Source organism: Rhinopithecus bieti, unplaced genomic scaffold (genome assembly GCF_001698545.2).
Source record: "Rhinopithecus bieti isolate Rb0 unplaced genomic scaffold, ASM169854v2 scaffold_1673, whole genome shotgun sequence".
NCBI classification, from domain to species: Eukaryota; Metazoa; Chordata; class Mammalia; order Primates; family Cercopithecidae; genus Rhinopithecus; species Rhinopithecus bieti.
Window position 1 is genome coordinate 1531095 of NW_016804690.1, and position 22756 is coordinate 1553850.

A 22756-nucleotide genomic window follows, 5' to 3' on the forward strand; every position below is an offset into this window, starting at 1 on the left:
ATAACTCCCTTGAGGCAGGCATCAGTGTTACCAGCATCTGAGCTTCTTTGGCAACTGAATTTCAAAGATCGCTTAGAATTTCTTAAGTGTAATGACATTGTATCTGGAATTCCAATGTGTAAGAACATCTGATGAGAAAATGCTTTTTTAAGGAACTCTTATCTCATCAAAATTTTCTCTGTTGAAAGATAAGCCTTAAACATTTCCATATAAAGAAATACTTCCATTGGTAACAAGATTTTTAAAAAGAAAGACAACCCCTCTGAAATAAATTGCCATGAATTCAAGTCCTGGTAGTTGGCAGAACAGTATCTCTCTCCTCACTAAGTAAGCCACTGAGAAGCCAATCCATTGCAGGAAGGAATGCAAAATAAACAAATATAAATGTTTACGCACAAATATAATTTTTTTTTTTTTGAGACAGAGTCTCACTCTGTCCCCCAGGCTGGAGTACAGTGGCACAATCTTGGCTCACTGCAACTGCTACCTCCCAGGTTCAAGCGATTCTCCTGCCTCAGCCTCCTGAGTAGCTGGAACTAAAGGCACGTGCCACCATGCTTGGCTAATTTTTGTGTTTCTGGTAGAGATGGGGTTTTGCCATGTTGGCCAGGATGGTCTCAAACTCCTGACCTCAGATGATCCACCCACCTTGGCTTCCCAAAGTGCTGGGATTACAAGCATGAGCCACTGCACCTAGCCCTAGACACAAATAGAATTTAATACGGTCAGAAATCTACCTTAAGATTAAAACCACTTTTGGAGATATGGAATTCCTCAAGCAGCCAACTCATGGGAATTTCTTTTCTTTCATAAAATATGAATGAGGAAAGTGAAAAGAACAGCAAAATATGGAGAAAATACTAGACTGGAAAAGCATGCAGGTATATTTATTATTTAATAAGATGACCCAGATTACTTTACCTTTTTGGCAACTTGAAAGGTCTGGATGGTCTGGAAAAAAAAACAACAAAGGAAAATGATCAAAACAAAGCATCATAACATAAACAAAGGCTTTACATATGTATTGAACATTTTACTTGTTATCTCTATTACAAAGAATCCTGGAAGCATAAAAAAAAAAAAAAAAAAAAAAGGCAATCTATTTGAGAGATTTTAAACGATGAATGTTGGCTACTTTACATACCAGTAGAGACCGCTCAAGTGGCTACTCAGGAGGCAGAACCTTCCCAGACTCCGTATTACCGTCTCCTGATGGAATCATAGTCACACTGCATAATATTCTTCTCTGAGATCTACAGCTACCAGATTCAGTCTTCTCTCTCATAGCAGGAATCCACATCCCTAAGCCTCCAATCTAAGCTGCTTCCTTACATAGCAAAGATCCTAACACTTAAAAAAATAGGATATTAATACCTTCTTTTAGGTATTCTATTCCCTCTTCAAGATACCAGTTGCTTCTCCAGTTTTCAACTTCTTAATATCTAACTTTGCAATCCACTTCAACAGATATGGGCTTGTGTTTCCAATCAGCTCTTTCCCACACTCTGTTTTATTATTCCCACTCATCCTTTATACCTTACCTCCCAGATATAGGATGAGCTTGCTAAAGAAACTCCAAACTCAGTCTCAACCTCCAAACTCTGTATTCCTATCAGATTATTTTTTTCCTATTTACTGGAAAGCATTTAACAATTTGTTGAACAAACAAAAGTACACTGGTTATCACATCGTGGTCTAAAGACACATGGGAGTTCCTGAGACCCTTTCATGGGGTTTGTGAGACCTCCCTTTTCCAACTACAGATCTGTGTAAAGCCAGATTTTCTTCATATACTTCATATATTTCAACCAAATGGCATATTGCCATAGATTACAGAATACGAGAATCCTGCTATCTTCTAGTAAGTCACATGTCAAAGAGATTTGCAAAAATGTAAAACAATGATACTTACCTTGCTAAACTTTTTTGTTTTGAAAATGTAATTATTATTCACAAAAGTGTTATTTATGTTCACATGTAATGGGCTTATTATTAATTTTAATGAGTTTCATAATTTAATATTTGTCAGTTCTAATTCCGATATGGTACATACAGCTATAAGACATAAACAAAAGCTCTTTGAAGATTCTTAACAATTTTTGAAACTGAAAGGGGTTGTGTGACCCAAAGTTTAAGAACCACTACACTAATTTATTGAGGATATATAAATATTTGCTGACTGAATAATTGAATTGCCTAGCTACATACTCTTTCTGAAAATGAAATATTTCACCAGACTGTACCATACTTGGAGGGAACAAAACAAAATGTAAAATCCTGTCCTCCAAACTTTCTATTTTAAGCTATTACTCTTCTAATAGTTGGAACCCTACCTTGGAATTTCTTGAAGATCTAAAGTTCTCTTTCCTATTTTCTCTCTCTGTTTACGTTTCTCACTCAGATACATGTATGCACTCTTACAAAGAAACATTTATCTAATTCCTAGTATATCCATGAACAAGACAAACAGGGTTCCCAACTACACAGAGCTTACATTCTAGAATGCACTTTGTATTAAACTGTTGAACAAAAGAGGCATGTGTTCTAAATTTCAAGCTTTATTTACATGCCCTCATTATGGATTCTACGCCCATTAAAATATTAAAACCAAGGAGATGGAACAATCTCAGAAGTTGCAAGCACTGAAAATAATTTTAGGGAATATATATTCGAATTCCACTGCAGCCTCATTTTCAGAGATGGGCCTCAGTTTGCCTTTGGTCTCTCAGCGTCTGAATAATGGAGCTGTAGTGAGAACTCAAGTCTCTTGATGCCTAATTTGCTGTTCTCTGTACTGTGAGTATTTGTCTGTAAAACCAAGGAAGAAAAGCCCATAGGGAAAAGAGAGAGTATTAATCTCTTATACAGAAAATAATTGTCTTTTCTTTTGGCAGATGTGGAGCTTAAAGTCTGAGTTTCCACTAAGAACAGCATAAGATAACTCGTTTTTTTTTGTTTTGTTTTTGAGACAGAGTCTTGCTCTGTCGCCCAGGCTGGAGTACAGTGGCTCAATCTCTGCGGGTTCCAGTCTTCTCTGCGGGTTCCAATCTCCTCTCGGGTTCCAGTGATCCTCCTGCCTCAGTCACCTAGGTAGTTGAGACTACAGGCACATACCACCATGCCCGGCTAATTTTTGCATTTTTAGTAGAGCTGGTGTTTCACCATGTTGGCCAGGCTGGCCTCGAACTCCTGGCCTCAGGTGATCCACCTGCCTGGGCCTCCCAAAGTGCTGGAATTGCAGGCCTGAGCCACTATGCCTGGCTGAGAACTTGTTACTTTAAGAAAAAAGATGAGACTGAATATTTACAGCATTATAAAGGACACCAAAAATGCATTCTTTTATATATATACAGTAAAGATAATTCATTTTAAAATCTAAAAAAAGACATTAGATACATAAAAAGGAAACATATCTTATTTGTATTCATATCTCCATAACTAGTATAATGTATGGACCTTAGTGGATGTCAGATCAGTGTGTGTTGGATTAATGAATGGGGATATTTCATTACTTTTCTCATACTCAACAGCTTTGAAATCAGTAGACAATGAATTAAAAAAGCAAGAAGCTAGGGACACAAATATTAACATAAGTAAATTTTATTTTGTTTCTTTTTTTCTCTTAGACACACACACACACACACACACATATGGTTTGTTACATCAGCCCATTCCTATCTGTCAATCCTAAACTCTTTCAATATTTTACTAAACTTTGTAAGTTTCTCTTTGTGCCTCTGTATCCTATAGTATAGGCTCTCTGTTCAATGCTGCAGGAACCATTAGTTTGTTGGTTAATCAGAAAGGTTAATTAAAGAGAAACATTTTTTGAAGTTCTACATACATTCCTTAAATATCTAATAGTAACTTAAACATAAATGTCAATCTGTTCTTACATAAACCATAGAACTGCTACATTGTCTATGACTGAGTTTTTGAGGACTTAGGATACTTGTGAGTATCCTGGGTATACTGACTACAATACACATCTAAATTTTGATGATTTTTTCCCAAATCTTTTACAATTTTTTCTCCTGTGCCTAATTCAACAGTATACATTTTTTGTAGCAATTAACCTTTTTTCCCTAAGGCTACAATTTTCTTTTCATGAAAACAACTTTTTCTTTTAGCATCTATATATAAGTGGACTAAAAAATTTAATCAGATGACATAATTACCAAAACAAGCCAACTGGCATGCATGGGTTTGGTAAGCACACTTGTCAAATGCCGGGAGCAGAAGTGTGTGGCTGCAGGAGAGGGCAGCCTCCTGACCTGCAGCACTCAGCTGGCCAGGGCCATCCAAGTGTGCAGAGAGGGATGGAGTGTAGGGCCACTCCAGTGAGCTGGTGAGGGCTCAGCAGCTTTACACAGACTGGGCTTCCAGTGAACACGTTCACATCTGAAGAAGCCACGAAGCACACTTAGTTTTCTGGTGAATCTACAAAAGACCAAAAACCCCCAAAACCTGTATTTTCAAATACAATTACATATTGATTTTTCAATATGAGTTTTATAGGGATATAATTCATATACCATATAATTCACCCAATTAAAGTGTACAATTCCATGGTTTTTAGTACTTTCATGAGTTATGCGACCATCACTACAACTATATGTTGATTTTATTTAAAAAGTTTTTAATTTAAATTCTTTTCTTTTGAGATAAGGTCTTGCTCTGTCACCCAGGCTGGAGTGCAGTGGGCCAGCTCACTACAGTCTCCATTTCCTGGGCTCAAGTAATCCTCCCACCTCAATCTCCTGAGTAGTTGGGACCACAGGTGTGCGCCACCACACCCAGTTAATTTTTAAGATTTTTTATTTGTAGATGTGGGGTCTCCCTGTGCTGCCTAGGCTGGTCTTAAACTCCTGGGCTCAAGTGACCCTCTCGCCCAGGCTCCCAAAGTGCTGGGATTACAGGCGTGAGCCACTGTGCCTGGCTTATACATTGATTTTAAAATAATATGCTGACTGGGCACGGTGGCTCACGCCTGTAATCCCAGCACTTTGGGAGGCCAGGGCGGGCAGATCACCTGAGGTTGGGAGTTCAAGATCAGCCTGACCAACATGGAGAAACCTCGTCTCTACTAAAAATACAAAATTAGCCAGGCATGGTGGTACACGCATGTAATCCCAGCTACTCGGGAGGCTGAGGCAGGAGAATCAGTTGAACCTGGGAGGTGGAGGTTGTGGTGAGCTGAGATCGCACCATTGCACTCCAGCCTGGGCAACAAGAGCGAAACTCTGTCTCAAAAAAAAAATAAATAAATAAAAAGAATATGCTATCTGAACATCAGTGATGAAACTATTAATGAGCTATGAAAGCAAATGTATTTTTCCAGAGAGTAAGGCACTGGACAAGGAAGCAAATCACTTGTCTACAAAAATCTTACTTTTTCACTCCCCGTGTTTCACTTATGCATCCTTAAAAGCACATGTCGAATTTCCAAGAGAAATTACGAGATTTTGCTATCTTTAGAACTAAAATTATCCTCACAGCCATAAGTCTGGAACATGTACTGAGCAAAAAAATGGTATTATGCTATAGACATTTGGGTTGTAACAAATGTAAACCCTCTCTCTGCCACTAACTTTTTCTTTTAACTAAATAGAAATTCATGTATCTATGACTAATTTATTCCCTAGAGAGAAACAACTAAAGATCATCATAGTCTTTCTGCTTGAGTAAAGATTTCATTTTATGTTAAATTTGAGACAGTAAGTAGAGATTGTCAACATCAGTTGGAAAAGAAAAATTGAGGTTACCACAAAGAAACCTCCTGGGAAAACATTAGATCCCTCTGAAGTTTCTATACTAATGGACAGGACAAACAGATGATGGAAACAACAAAAACACGCTACAGGTAAAACATGAAACCTGTTTGATTTACAGTGGTGCCTTCTTTAACTCTGCTTTTGCAATGTCTTACCAGAAACACCTGTGAAAGGAGGCTAGCAAGGGAGTCTACTACATACTTTCATAGATCAAAAGCAGTCTTCCTCCATTTGTAAAATCCTTTGGATTTGCTATTTTTAATATCTACCTAATAAAACCTGTGGATGACTTTCACCCTAACTTCAGTCTTGTGTTGATAAATAACTAGTAAAAACAAACAAATCTAACCTCGGAGAGAGAAACTATCTTTTTCCAACATTCACCTTTTAATAAAAACAAACCCAAATAAGCAACAATAATCTTCAGTGGGAACATTTTCCTCTTCTTTGATTAGGTTTTTAGCCTTTTTTTTCTGAAGGGAATAGGCCCAAGGAAAGATGACCTTTGCGTGTCCCACCACACACTCCCACAGGCTGTGGTGTAGGTAAGCTTCGGTCCCCAGAGAGTCCATCAGTTGCAGTGTCATTCTCTCCCACTCAAGAAAGCATTTCTGTATGCAAGTGAGTGACAGTGACATGATTTTAGGGCTAAGCTCACATCTGTTTTTTGAAAAAGCAAAGCATGTACAAACTGGGGTACTCATAATTAGTGATAAATTGCCCTTGGCACTTCACACTTGAGAGCTGTAACAGCAGTTGAGAACCTTGGCTATAGTACTCTGATGACCAGTGACCTGCGGTATATGTACATATATCGGTCAAGAGGACAACTAATGAGACTGTAAAGTTCTCAGAAGGAGGAAGAGTGGGAGGTACCAAGCGGAGTAATCAAGATAATAGGGGTAGATACAGAGGCAAGGGAAATTTTTTAAAAAGGTAATAGAAAAAAAGGAGTGTGAAAGGGGTAAAGAAACAGAAAAAATGTGGAAAAGCTCCAAATCGTCTATTTCTTTGTTTTGCTCAACTTTTCCCTCTTTTAATAATTTTTGGAAAGAGAAGGGGAGCTTGTAGAGTAAAGGAAATGAGAATACTGAAATACAAAAACTTTCCCATCAGTCTAGAGAATTCTATTCTAGACATAACTGCAGAATTAATACCACAACTTACAAAGGGACAGTCTCAGGCGGGTGCAGTAGCTCACGCGTGCAAATGTCAGTACTTTGGGAGGCCAGGCAGGAGGACTGCTTGAGGCCAGGAGTTCAAGACCAGCCTAGGCCTGATAGTGAGACCCTATCTCTATAAAAAATAAAAAAAAAAAATTAGCTGGCGTGGTGGCATGCACCTTTAGTCCCAGCTACTCTGGAGGCTGAGGAGGGAGGATTGCTCAAGCCCAGGAGGTCAGTGCTGCTGCGAGGCAAGATTGCACCATGAAGAAAACATACTTTCAGCTTTATGGTAGTAACAAAATTTTTAAGCAAAAAAATGCTGTAAGTAGCACATTTTAACCTCAAAAGTCACATTGGATTATGTTATATTCTCTTTCTGTGAGAGGCTATTCTGCAAGAAGTAACTTCAGTTCAGCACTGGTAGGTTAGGAAGAAAGTATTTGAAAATAAAAAAAATCCACCCTTTGATGCGTATTCCTTAAAAGATTCCCAACAAAAACAAAGCCATTCTTCATATGAAGTATTTCCATGAAACATCACTGGCACACTTGGGTTCTATCATGAAGATGAAACAGATACCCTGCAGACAAGCTAAGCTTGGCCTCTAACCCATTTTTCATGCACCAGAGCTAAATGTTTATGGTCTGTGTCAAGTGATTTTAAGGATAACAAAAACCACAACTACTTGTGTGATGTATTTCCTAAATGCTTACGAGATGCTGACTCAAAAGTGTTGGTCATCTTGATGTCTAGAACTGTTAAAACTGAACAAAGTGCCAGCTTCTATATAAAATAAACTAGGAGGCATGAGAGAAAGGTTGGGAATGGCGAGACTAACATTTAAAGAGCGCCTTATAAATACTATGCACTTTATAAATGTTAAAAAAAGAAATGTAGTATATATTGAATAACCATTTTGAGTATCAGAAAAATACTTTTTTTCTCTTTAAGAGAACAGTGAACTTAGAAATCAAAAGGTGTGAAGTTAAAGTCTGGGCCCTGAAACTTATTAGTTGAATGATCTTGATGATCTTGAGCAATTCCTTTAATTACTCAGGATTTGTGAGAATGAGATAATACTTTAAAATGAGCTGGTGTGTGTAACAGTTTTCTACAAACTTGAGAATTATCCAAGAGAAAAAATGTACTACTACCACACTTTTATTTTTTCATCCAAAAATGGCATTCAAACGTCAGTTAGGGGTAATGCAAAGACTCATTTAGAGTAAAGCATAAGGTCCCTTTATTCGTTAGCACTGTACACTTTTATGATTTACTTAACAAGATCAACTGATTCTTGCTACTAGCTGAATGTAACATAAAAATCAATGTCACACCCATAAGCCTAATTAGAATAAGAGACTGTCAGAACTGTAAGAAACCGTAAAAGTCATCCCACTTAATACCTTTATGAAACAAAGGAGAAAAGGGTCCAAGATCATAGAGCAAGTCAATGGCAGAGCCAGGTCTAGAATCCAAATATCTTGACTTGAACCTGTGCTTTATTGGCCACATACTGAAAAGGAAAACCTGCACACTGATGCAGGCTATGAGGTATTGCTTGTGCACTAAAAATGAAAAGGAACGCAGAAATGGGAAGAGCTTCCTAAACAAAAGCAAATGGCACTTGTGCACAAGAGGGCATATGCAACGATGTCCACTGAAGTGTGACTTACAATAAGGAAAATATGTGAGAGCAACCTTAATGTTCACTTATTAAGAAGAAGATTCTTAAATAACCTTAATGTTCACTTATTAATAAGAAGATTATTAAATAAATGGTGGCACATCCATGTAATGGGGCACTACACAATGTGAATACACATTCATATACAAACATATACATACGCATATACTGATATGGAAAGAATTTTAAAACAAAATAATAAGTTTCAAAACAACTCATACTGTATTCATATGAAAAAATAAAACTAATACAAAATACGTAAATGTATTTTAGAAGCTCAGAAGGGAACTTGGCAAATCAATAGACCTGTTTACCAGAGAGGAAAGAAAAGGATTAGGAAAAGAATCAAGAGTGACTTTCATTTTGTATTTTTGAATTCCTCATGAGCATATGTTCATAAATTAGTCATATAATTAAAAAGTGAACTGAATATTTGTAAAGAGTAACTGCATATGTATATTCATTTATGTACATGTGATAGAAACATTTTATTTGAAAATTTCTCACTTCTACATAATTTGAGGAGAATGGGGTATCCTGGCTAACTCTAATTTAGATGAAAAGAAGTAACATACATCATACATTTCCAAAAACTTAAAATACATTTAATACAATCTATAGTTAATTCACTGCCAGTTTAAGTGACACCAAGTAATTTGATGACCACCGGAATCACCTGGGTAGCTAACTAAAACTAGAGATTGCCAACCCCCTCCCCAGGGATCTGGTTCAGTAGGTCTTGAAATAGAGACTACATAGTCAGAGCTTGAACCACTGTCTTGGACAATCTGCCAGGAAAATATGACCTCCAGACAAGAAACAATTAGAGAATAATACAAGAAAGTAATTATAACATATAGGTATAGTACAAACATTAAGTGAATGGGAAACAGGAAGATAATATTGGACCAGAGTAGTCCAAAGACTAGCCCCTGAAACTTGACCTAAGAAACAGAATTTGAATTAAGGTTTGACAGAAGTAGGTTTCAGATAGAGAAACAGAAAGCAGAGGGAAAGGAAACAAACCTTGTGTCAACACCTATAAGCAAAGTCAGTGAGGATTTACTATGAAGGAACAGTGAGGATGACAACTTACTGGATTAGGGGTTGTTTGAGGGGAAGCAAGAGACTGAAGCAAGCGGCTAAAGTTGCTTGAGTAACAACTGATAGGATAAAACCACTATTTTCGGAGGACTGATTTGGTAGTGATGTGCAGGATGAATCAGCCAGAGGAAATGCTAATGGGAAGGAGAAGCAGGTTAGGAGTTACTGCAGCGACCTAGGATAAATAGAGAGAAAAAAAGGAAAATAATCTTTTAATAATTCAGAAAGCCTCTGACAATCTTATCAATATGTGAATCAAAATTATAAGATATCTATTGTCATAAATATATATGGTATTACAAGAAAATAATTCTGGTGACATTTTGGATAAACCAAAGTTTATGTATCCTATGCATGTTATAATAACATATTTTTATATTCACTATTATTTAATATTTTATATAATTATGTAAGTACAATTAGAAGTGCCTCAAACTATAATTGAAAATAATATCAGTGCCTACTGAAGTGAAGTTAGTGATAATTTGAGTTACAACACAAATAAGTTGTTCAAAAGATTAGTCTACAGATTGAGGGTACGGTCGTATAAGCATATTTTGGGACTTACATTAAGCCTAATTCAAATATATTTTATTACCTTCATTAAGATAAGGTACACACACATTTCTCACTTTCAAAATTTTATGGATCTTACATAAAATACTAAAACCTTTCTGCATTTTCACTAGAAACTATACAAATTGCATAAAGAGCTTGTGTGTTAATTATAACCTCAGTGAAGGTATGTTTGCATTTCTGAAAGTAAGTTTAAATTATGTATTTTATATCTAAGATTCCATCTCAAATTTGCTCATTTATTAACAGGACAAGGCCTTTATCAATGAAACCACACATCAAAAGTATAAACACAATCATAATTCATAAATGTGTGAATTCTCTTTTCCTCTAACATTTGCTTAGTTTCAATTTTTAGTTTGTCTACACTGTGTTCAATGTAAGAACTGTTACTTGAGCTCAAAATTACAGAAACATTATTAATCTTTCTTAAGTTCATTTCTCACATATCTTGGATTATTTTGTCCCTACAAAATTACTCAGTATTGTACAAGGTTGAGTTTGGAAGTGTAAAAGTCACACCTGCTATCAAAAAAAAAAAAAAAAAAAAAAAACAAAACCAAAAAACAAAAACGTGGGGGGGTGGGGGTTAAAAAATAATAAAAAATCCACTGTATCAAAATGAATTCCAACGGTGTAACCAATACCTTGCAGCTGTTGTGATATCTTCATTTTACAGGCTGGGAGGAGAGACACTTCCCTCAAACTTGTATAGAAATTCTTTAGTTATGCTTCTAAGGACAAAAATATATGGTGAAATTGATTTTCTTCCTGATCTAAACGTTCACATGCTTAATCTCTAACTTAAAATTTTGTAACTCAAATCATTGTCAAAACTTTAATAAGGGTCAAAGCAAAACTCTAACAATCAGCGTTAATAAAATAATATTGATTTAGAAAAGGTTTTCTTCTCAAAATCTGAGATTAGAAAAGAAAAAAAAAATCAACTAAACTTAAAATAATTAAACTGAGGAAATAATGAGACTTTTCTGAAGAAAAATAGGGAAAGCCCCAACACGGTAGGGCTGCATGATCTCAAACTGTAGTAATGTCCTTGTTACACTTTGGCACTAGGGCAACCAGGGAAAACTTTAAATTCATTGTATTCAATTTGTCACGGCATAGATTGCTTGCAACTCCAGAATCTATTATATATGCCAGTGACACCCAAATACTATGTGACAACTTTTAGAAACGAATTCTAAAGTATAATGTATTTTTTAATAGATGGCAATGAGAAATCAGAGGACCAGTTTCAAACTGGGTGTTAATCTTGGGTTTTAACCTCTTTGGCTTCAATTTCATCTGTAGAATAAGGAGAGTTGGATTAAATTATTTCTAAGGTTCTTTCCTGCTGTGAGATTGTATTTATTTTCCTGTGGAATTTTAGATAATTCAAATCACCACATATTTTAGTCTCCTAAAGTATTTCAACACTCTGGCATGGCTAAAGCTGGTGAGCCAGGTTCCTGTAATCTAAATTTGATGGTAAAATATTTCACGTGAATAGGCAATAAAAATGATCCCTCCATAAGGTAGGCAAGAACTAGTATTTTAAAATGCTTTGAAATATAATGCTGGCTCTTTATGTGAACGGCTAGAGACAGACTTTTTAAATGACTAGATAAATGGCTTAATTTAAAAAAAAAGTGTTCAAAAATGCTTGTTAGGAAGACAGGGCAGAATTCTCCATCTGTTTGCTTTAGATGAAGGTGGAGATTGATGAACGGGTGACACCAGTAACACATCTGTGTTGGTGCATGTCACACTGTAGGAATTAATGCCAGGTTACTAAAGACGGTCATGTTGAGATTGCTCAGGAATCATCCAGTTTACCAACCAAGTGAGTTTTATCAGAAGAGCAAATATGAAAGAGTGCTCAAATTAAAAGGGGTATTTAAAAATTTCCCAAAGTACTTTTCCTGAGTTTCTCATTTACTATCTCAGAAAGGCAATATACACCCCTCTTTTTTCATCCTAAAAATTTTCCTTTAGTAGACTTTTCACTTAATGTTTTGTCTATTCTAGAATGTAAACTTTAATTTTTAAAGGAAAAGGAAAGCTTTAATGAGGGATATATTTTCTGTTTTAATGTTGGTTTTGTTTTCTGATTATAAAACTAACACATTCATTTTCTTGAACTCTAAGAAAATGCAGAAAATTATACAATCACCCATATTCTCACTACACAGATAAAACATTGTAACTCTTTTGATATATTTTCTCTGAATAGTTTTCCTTTTGCCTAAATATAGAAATTAAATATAAACAAAATTAGGATCATACTAGATGCATAAAGTTTTATCACTTTGGATTAGCATTTTCCATGTAATTAAAATCTTCTGAAAACATGATTTTTAGTAGCCATATATTCCATTATATTTGCCATTACTTATATATCACACGATTGTAACCATACTACTATGCTATGTTAGATCTCAACTTGTTTCTCATTTATCTATAAGAATCTTGAAATTAAAGCTAGGAAACATAACATCCCCAATTGTGGCAAACAGTTTTCCTTGTTTGCGGTATTTTTTAAGATGGTTTTCGGATAGGCATTAAATTTTTTTTTCAAAACTTGTAATTTTCTTTGCAGTTTTATTTTATTTTTTTTTGAAACCGAGTTTCACTCTTTTTGCCCAGGCTGGAGTGCAATGGCATGATCTCGGATCACTGCAACCTCTACCTCCCAGATTCAAGTGATTCTCCTGTCTCAGCCTCCTGAGTAGCTGGGATTACAGGCACACACCACCACGCCTGGCTAATTTTGTATTTTTACTAGAGAGGGGTTTCACTGTGTTGGCCAGGCTGGTCTCGAATGCCTGACCTCAGTTGATCCGCCTACCTCAGCCTCCCAAAGTGCTGGGATTATAGGCCTAAGCCACTGTGCCCAGCATTTTCTTAGTAATTTCTATGGCTGTTTTCACAATTAAAGAGTCATCCTTGATCCAGATGTTAGTTTTTCTCAATTCCACTTACTTAATAATCTAGGTCAGCTGTATTACTTTCTGATGCTTCAATTATCATCTTTGGTAAAACTCTTTATTTTTTTTTTTTTGAGATGGAGTTTCGCTCTTGTCACCCAGGCTGGAGTGCAATGGTATGATCTCGGCTCACTGCAATCTCTGCCTCCTGGGCTCAAGTGATTCTCCTGTCTCAGCCTCCCAAGTAGCTGGGATTACAGGCATGCGCCACCATGCCTGGCTAATTCTGTATTTTTAGTAGAGACAGGGTATCATTATGTTGGCCAGGCTGGTCTTGAACTCCTGACCTTAGGTGATCCACCTACCTCTGGCTCCCAAAGTGCTAGGATTACATGCATGAGCCACCACGCCCAGCCAAAACTCTGTTTTAAGGGGAAAAAATAATCTAAAAATTAATTTTCACAAAATGTACAGCACCCAATATTGTGAGAATAGTAGCTAATCATGGCACACTTGTGCAGTTATGGGATTGAATTTCCAGAGTCTGGCTGAACTGTCCAAATTGGTGTTGGTATGGGCTATAGCTTCATGCAATCTAGTAACAGTTGTTCACTGAGGTTTAATTAACAGTGGGGATGAACGTAGATTCTGAGTTGAATGGTCTTTCTAGAACTACAACAGTGGTAACAGAAATCTCTCAGTTAACTGGTGCTCATTTTGTTAGCCAGGTTTTGGGAAACTGGGCTAGGAGAATAGTGAGAAAATGGGGATCTATTTTCTGTTTCCTCATTTCCTGAAGGGGAGCTGCATATGGTTTCTTGGCTTGTAAGAAGAAAACAATTTTAGTCTGACCTCATTTGAGAATGGGAACTAAGTGGAAGTCAGGAGCCCACTGAGTCATCAAGAGGTTTGACTTTATGGAAGTTTTATATGTGCTGTGCAGTCTATTTCATTTTTCCTGGAGTATCCATTGACGTGTTTACCAGTTCCTTTCGCAGAATCACATTGTTTTATTTTGGCTTCAACATGGGCAAGTCCCAGGGCAGAATACGTTTAAAAAATCCTAATGCCCTTTTTGAGAATGGGTTTACAGTGTTATTCTTGCATCTGTAGCTTGAAAACAATTCTAGTCAGTGAAAGACTGGAGGATTAAATGGGCCCCAAACCAAATATAAGAACTATAATTCTCTACGGTATGCACATGCTAAATTCTAGTCTAGAACAAAGATCCTGAAGGGGCTTTCAGTTCATTCAGAGCAACTTCCTAACACGACAAATGCATGAATACCAAGAGCCCATATGCTCTCCTTGTGCATACAGATCTTTCTTACAAAGCAAACTCATATTCAATGCCAAGTCAACTGAGCTCACTAAGTTTTCCCAGAACCTGACTTACATCATAGATTGAAGTATTTTGGAGGGAAAAGGCTTAATATATGTAGAGTCCAAGGACTCTCTGTTGTCATAAATGTTCAAATCACCCTTTCTATTCCTTCTTCTGGCCTTAAATCTGGCTTTTTCATATGGAAAACTTAAATCTTTCTACAGTCTTGGCTTGCTTCTAGATACCATCTTTGACAGAGAGATAGAAAAGATGTGTTACTACCTTTCCTAAGAAGGGTTGCCTAAGGACAGCCCTTTATTTTCTCAGCATTATTAAATCATTCCTTTTGTCATCTCTTCTCCACCCTAAAATGGAACACTAAGAAATAAAAGATACAATTTCTACTCTTAAGTACCAAACTAGGAAGATGAGAGGCTAACAGAGATGCAAATAAGAAAGCAAATAAGGGAAGACAGGTGCAAGAATGTGATCACGTCACAAAGTCCTCCACTTCTCGGATTCTGAAATCAAAATGCTGATTAATGTTGCCATCTTCAAATCAAGGGGGAATGTTTCTACATATATATCTATTCCCCCTTGATTTGAAGATGGTGACATTTTGAAGATGGCGAGGTGGCAACTCAGAGTGGAATTGGGTTTATTAAGAAACTCTAGTAAGAGCAGACCTGAAGGGAAATCATCTCTCTCTTCCTCCAACTGCATAGATCCTCCCTCCCAATCCATACCAGGAATACAAAAATTAATAGAGTATTGTCCCTGCCTCCCATGTATATATGGACTAGTCAAGAGGGAGAAGGAAATTTTAAGACTGGTGGTGGGGGGAGTTCTTAAATCCCTCACGTCATTCTTTTAAACCATTCTGATTTCACTTAAGTCTTCAGTGAAAGGCACTAAGTTAAAGTGTAGAGTTTGATACATTTTTACCTGTGTACACATCTATGTAACCACTACCTAGATCACGAGATACAACTTTCCCCAGCACCCCAAAGGCTCACTTGTGCCTCTTCCCAATCGATAATCATACCCTGTCCCCAGAGGCAATCAACATTCAGGCTTCTCTCACCACAGATTAGTTTTGCCTAAAGGATCACCATTTAAAGACAGCCAAAAATAAAAGTTTAAGCAAAACCTCACATAATTAAAATTCAGGTTAATTCAAGTTTATGAAAATACATAAAAATGAAGTCCTAGTAATGTTTTAGTCTTGGTAATGAGTGACTCCAAATGAGATTTAATTGATTTTTTTTCTCTTGATGTTTTAGAAATACCTTTTCCAATGACTTATAAGGTACAGATCTTATATAACCTGTAGAAGGCTTCTGATGAGCAACAAAACTTCACTGATCTACAACAAAACTACTACTGGTACTGTTATTTGTCATTACATTATTTTTACTAGGTTATTACTTTTTAAATCCATACTATTCTGCCTCCCTACATTTTAGTTTCTTTCCAAGTTTGAGTTCTCACCTGAATCTACAATATCTAGTTACAATAAGTGCATATACTTACTGTAATAAACAAAGAAATGCTTCAGTGTAAAAATTACAAAGTATAATCTTTAACTCTGATGCTTTGGTTTGACAGAATATATCTATTTATCTATCTATCTATCTATCCATCCATCCATCCATCATTCATCCATCCATCTATTTATTTAGAGACAGAATCTTGCTCTGTTTCCCAGGCGTGCAGTGACCCAATCATGGCTCACTGCAGCCTTGACCTCTTGGGCTCAAGTGATCCTCCCTCCTCAGTCTCCCAAGTAGCTGGCACCACAGGCATGTACTACCATGCCCAGCTAATTTTTTTTTTTTAAGAGACGGGTCTCACTATGTCGTCCTGGCTTGATAGAATATTTAAATAAAGCTGTCCTGCAGGCTAATGTGAATATAAAACTAACCATAACAGTGATAAATACAGATAGGAAATAAAGATATGAAATTTTAAAAAGTTGATGGGGGTAAGAAAAATGCTGAGTGAGACATTATGGAAATGACAGTCATGTGAAAGGGTGGAAGAGGAGGCTCTGTTAATTGTGAAAGAGGGCAGAAATGGTCACAGTGCACAAAATAAAAAGAAGAAAAGCATAAGATCATGGAATGCAAAAAAAGAAAACTTTAAGAAGAGGTGGTACACAGAGATTGCATGCTATAGAACTAAACAGGAGAAGAAATCAGATGAGTTTGTCAAAGGAGTCACTGACCTGGCATTGCCAGGAAAGTAATGGTGATAGAAGTTAGACTCCAAGGCACTAGGAAGAAAAAAGACCACATGAAGTCAAGGTATTAAGTATAATAATACATTTAAAATAACAACAGTCGACACTTACAGACTTTACTATGTGCCAAACACTGCCCTAAGCACTTGACATATATTACAATATTCTAAAATTCTTAAAATAATCCTATAAGGCAGGCATAGATTTTATAGATGGAGAACTAAGGCACAGAGAGGTTAAAGAAGTCACCCAAAGCCACATAGATAAAGAGGCAGGATTCAAACCCAGGCAGCCTACCCTGGAGCCTACATTCTTAACCACTAGGCTATACTGCAGCAAAAAATTTCTATTGCTTTCATAATGTAGAAGGTGCTGCTGCCCATGTATGGGTGCTGAGAGAGTAAACTATGATTTGAGTTAACAAGGGATAGAAGAATACTTGAAACAAACAAACAAACAAAAGCTACTGAAGGAAGTGTGCTTGGGAGTTAGCCATTAGAACTAACTTGTGACAGAAGCATGAAACCAGAATGGGTAAAGTCTGCACTGTTTCCATTTTCTTCCAGCAAAATTCCTGAAGATGACAACACAGAGCTTTAACATTTAAACTAGAAAATTCAGTTCAGATAATTTCTCCAATTACTACTAGCATTTCCAAAAACCCACTGAAAAACCCACTGCGTATCCTGCACCAGGTAAGGTGTTAAAGTACAACATGATATAAACAGGCTAAAGAAATTAGGTGGAATTCTTCTTCAGGGTCTGTGCAAGGTAGCACTGTGAATATGCTGTTTCTATGACCTAAAAATGACCAGGGCAGCCTATGACACATCACCTATACCCTCATGATTATTTGTGTGATTTCAGTTCTACAATCTCAAGACTGAACCTGTACAGCACCTACTACATAGTAAGCACTTGTTAACTGTTTCTTAAGCTATTACTGAAACGAAAAAAAAAAAGTTATAGCAAGAAAACAAAACATTTCATTCTCTTGTGTTTGCACAGCACAGAGTGGTGATTAAGAGGAAGGCCTCGAATCAGACACACTTAAACTTCATTCCAGATTCTACCACTTATTACTAACTTTCTAATTAATCTTCCAAGCACTTTTATTTTTTATTTTATTTTATTTTTTTTTTTTGGAGATGGAGTCTCGCTCTGCCGCCAGGCTGGAGTGCAGTGGTTGCAATCTTAGTTTGCTGCAACCTTCGCCTCCCAGGTTCAAGCAATTCTCCTGCCTCAGGCTCCCGAGTAGCTGGAACTACAGGTGCCTGCCACCATGCCTGCCTAATTTTTATATTTTTAGTAGAGACAGGGTTTCACCATATTGGCCAGGATGGTCTCGAACTCCTAACCTTGTGATTCACCCGCCTCAGCCTCCCAAAGTGCTGGGATTATAGGCATGAGTCACTGTGCCCAGCTCTTTTTTTTTTTTTAAATTAAGGATCAAGATAATTTATTTAGGTAGAGGACCTGAAAGAGACAATCCCCAAGTTAACTTGTAAATGAGATTCTAAGAATTCTTCTGAGTTTTATAAAACTTAAAATTATTTTTTTCTCTTCTTTAAAATTTAAGTTCCAGGATACATGTGCAGAATGTGCAGATTTGTTACATAGGTATACATGTGCCATGGTGGTTTGCTGCACCTATTGACCCATCTTCTAAGTTCCCTTCTCTCACCCCCCACCCCCCAACAGGCCCTGGTGTGTGTTGTTCGCCTCCCGGTGTCCATGGGTTCTCATTGTTCAACTCCCACTTATGAGTGAGAACATGTGATGTTTGGTTTTATGTTCCTGTGTTAGTTTGCTGAGGATAATGGCTTCCACCTCCATCCATGTCTCTGCAAAGGACATGATCTTTTTCCTTATTATGGCTGCATAGTATTCCATGGTGTATATGGACCACATTTTCTTTATCCAGTCTATCATTGATGGGCATTTGGGTTGGTTCCATGACTGTGCTATTGTAAACGGTACTGCAATAAACCTACGTGAGCATGTGTCTTGAATGATTTATAATCCTTTAGGTATATACCCAGTAATGGGATTGCTGGGTCAAATGGTATTTCTGGCTTTAGATCCTTGAGGAATCGCCATACTGTCTTCCACAATGGTTGAACTAATTTACATTCCCACCAACAGTGTAAAAGTGTTCCTATTTCTCCACAGTCTCTCCAGCATCTATTGTTTCATGACTTTTTAATAATCTCCATTCTGACTGGTGTGAGATAGCATCTCATTTTGGTTTTGATTTGCATTTCTCCAATAATCAGTGATGTTGAGCTTTTTTACATGTTTCTTGGCCACATAAATGTCTTCTTTTGAGAAGTGGCTGTTCATATCCTTTGCCCAATTGTGATAGGTTTTTTTCCTTATAAATTTAAGTTATTTGTAGATTCTGGATATTAGACTTTTGTCAGATGGGTAGATTGCAAAAATTTTCTCCCATTTTGTAGGCTGCCTATTCACTCTGATGATAGTTCATTTGGCTGTGCAAAAGCTCTTCAGTTTAATTAGATCCCATTTGTCAATTTTGGCTTTTGTTGCAATCGCTTTTGGCATTTTTGTCATGAAGTCTTTGTCCATGCCTATGTCCTGAATGGTATTGCCTAGGTTTTCTTCTAGGGTTTTATGGTTTTGGGTTTTACATTTAAGTCTTTAATCCATCTTGAGTTAATTTTTGTATAAGGAGTAAGGAAGGGATCTACTTTCAGTTTTCTGCATATGGCCAGCCAGTTTTCCCAGCACCATATATTGAATAGGAGATCCTTTCCCCATTGCTTGTTTTTGTCAGATTAGTTGAAGATCAGATGGTTGTACAAATGTGGTGTTATTTCTGGGGTTTCTGTTCTGTTACAGTGGTCTATATGTTTTGGTACCAGTACCATGCAGTTTTGGTTACTGTAGCCTTGTGGTAAAGCTTGAAGTCAGGTCATGTGATGCCTCCAGTTTTGTTCTTTTTGCATAGGACTATCTTGGCTATACAGGGTGTTTTTTTATTCCATATGAAAATTAAAGTAGTTTTTTCTAATTCTGTGAAGAATGTCAATGGTAGTTTGATGGGAATAGGATTATTGAATCTATAAATTACTTTGGTAGTAAGGCCATTTTCACAATATTGATTCTTCCTATCCATGAGCATGGAATGCTTTTCCATTTGCTTGTGTCCTCTCTTATTTCCTTGAGCAGTGGTTTGTAGTTCTCCTTCAAGAGTTCCTTCACATCCCTGTTAGCTGTATTCCAAGGTATTTTATTCTCTTTGTAGCAGCTGTGAATGAGTTCATTCATGATTTGGTTCTCTGCTTGTCTATTGTTGGTGTAAAGGAATGCTTGTGATTTCTGCACGTTGATTTTGTATCCTGAGGCTTTGCTGAAGTTGCTTATCAGTTTACGGAGTTTTTGGACCGAGATGATGGGGTTTTCTTCTTTTTTTTTTTTTTTGAGACGGAGTCTTGCTCTGTCACCAGGCTGGAGTGTAGTGGCGTGATCTCAGCTCAATGCAACCTCTGCCTCCTGGGTTCAAGCGATTCTCCTGCCTTAGCCTCTTGAGTAGCTGGGACCACAAGCGCACATCACCACGCCCAGCTAATTTTTGTATTTTTAGTAGAGACGGGGTTTCACCATGTTGGCCAGGATGGTCTCTGTCTCTTGACCTTGTGATCCACCCACCTCAGCCTCCCAAAGTGCTGGAATTACACACATGAGCCACCGCACCTGGTGATGATGGGGTTTTATCAATATAAAATCATATCATCTGCAAACAGATACAATTTGACTTCCTCTCTTCCTATTTGAATACGCTTTATTTCTTTCTCTTGCCTGCTTGCCCTGGCCAGAACTTCCAATACTATATTGAATAGGAGTGTTGAGAAAGGGCATCCTTGTCTTGTGCCGGTTCTCAAAGGGAATGCTTCCAGCTTTTGCCCATTCAATATATTGGCTGTGAGTTTGTCATGAATAGCTATTATTTGGAGATACGTTCCATCAATACCTAGTTTATTGAGAGTTTTTAACATGAAGAGATGTTGAATTTTATCAAAGGTCTTTTCTGCATCTATTGAGATAATCATGTGGTTTTTGTCTTTGGTTCTGTTTATGTGATGGATTATGTTTTTTGATTTGCGAATGTTGAACCAGCCTTGCATCCTGGGAATGAAGCTGACTTGATTGTGGTGGATAAGCTTTTTGATGTGCTGCTGGATTTGGTTTGCCAGTACTTTATTAAGGATTTTCGCAATGATGTTCATCGGGGATATTGGCTTGAAGTTTTCTTTTTTTTGTTGTGTCTCTTCCTGGTTTTGGTGTCAGGATGATGCTAGCTTCATAAAATGAGTTAGGGAGGAATCCCTCTTTTTCTGCTATTTGGAATAGTTTCAGAAGGAATGGTACCAGCTCCTCTTTGTACCTCTGGTAAAATTTGGCTGTGAATCAGTGTGGTCCTGGGCTTTTGTTTTGGTTGGCAGACTACAAATTACAGCCACGGTTTCAAAACTTACTGGTCTATTCAAGGATTCAACTTCTTCCTGGTTTAGTCTTGGGAGGATGTACGTGTCCAGGAGTTCATCAATTTCTTCTAGATTTTCTAGTTTATTTGTGTAGAGGTGTTTCTAGTATTCTCTCAGGGTAGTTTGTATTTCTGTGGAGTCAGTGTTGATATCCCCTTTATCATTTCTTATTGTGTCGATTTGATTATTGATTCTTCTCTCTTTTCTTATTAGTATAGCTGGTGGTCTATTTTGTTAATTTTTTCAAAAAACCAGCTCCTGAATTCATTGAATTTTTGCAGGGTTTTTTATGTCTCTATCTTTTTTCAATTCTGCTCTGATCTTAGTCATTTCTTGTCTTCTGCTAGTTTTTGGATTACTTTGCGCTTGCCTCTCCAGCTCTTTTAATTGTGATGTTAGGGTGTCGATTTGAGATCTTTCTAGCTTCCTGATGTGGGCATTTAGTGCTATAAATTTCCCTCTTAACACTGCTTTATCTGTGTCCCAGATATTCTGTCATGTTGTCTCTTTGTTCTCATTGGTTTCAAAGAACTTTTTTTTTTTTTTCGTTTTTTGAGACGGAGTCTTGCTCTGTCGCCCAGGCTGGAGTGCAGTGGCCGGATCTCAGCTCACTGCAAGCCCCGCCTCCCGGGTTCACGCCATTCTCCTGCCTCAGCCTCCCCAGGAGCTGGGACTACAGGCGCCCGCCACCTCGCCTGACTAGTTTTTTGTATTTTTTTTTAGTAGAGACGGGGTTTCACCATGTTAGCCAGGTTGGTCTCGATATCCTGACCTCGTGATCCGCCCGTCTCGGCCTCCCAAAGTGCTAGGATTACAGGCTTGAGCCACCGCGCCCGGCCTCAAAGAACTTCTTGATTTCTGCCTTAACTTCATTTACCCAGGAGTCAATCAGGAGCATGTTATTCAATTTCCATGTAATTGTGTGGTTTTTGAGTGAGTTTCTTAATCCTGAGTTCTAATTTGATTGCATTGTGGTCTGAGAGACTGTTATGATTTCAGTTCTTTTGCATTTGTTGAGGGGCGTTTTACTTCAAACTATGTGGTCGATTTTAGAATAAATGCCACGTGGCACTGAAAAGAATGTATATTCTGTTGATTTGGGGTGGAGAATTCTGTAGATGTCTATAGGTTCACTTGATCCAGAGCTGAGTTCAAGTCCTGAATATCCTTGTTAATTTTCTATCTCATTGATCTAATATTGACAGTGGGGTGTTAAAGTCCCCCACTATTATTGTCTGGGAGTCTAAGTCTCTATGTAAGTCTCTAAGAACTTGTTTTATGAATCTGGGTACTCCTGTATTGGGTGCATATATATTTAGAATAGTTAGCTCTTCTTGTTAAATTGTTCCCTTTACCATTATGTAATGTCCTTGTCTTTTTTGATCTATGTTGGTTTAAAGTCTGTTTTGTCAGAGACTAGGATTGCAATTCTCCTGTTTCCCCGCCCC

The 22756-nt window shown here is 37.3% G+C and overlaps 1 protein-coding gene across 5 annotated transcripts in view; it reads right to left on the reverse strand.

Annotated features, from left to right (window-relative positions):
- Positions 1-22756, reverse strand: part of DISP1 (dispatched RND transporter family member 1) — a 213308-nt gene that overhangs the window by 22357 nt on the left and 168195 nt on the right. For all 5 annotated transcript variants that reach the window (XM_017869968.1, XM_017869971.1, XM_017869970.1 and 2 more), the window contains one exon: positions 922-951. In XM_017869968.1, the coding sequence (XP_017725457.1) occupies positions 922-951 (30 nt within the window). The remainder of the gene's footprint in view (positions 1-921; positions 952-22756) is intronic.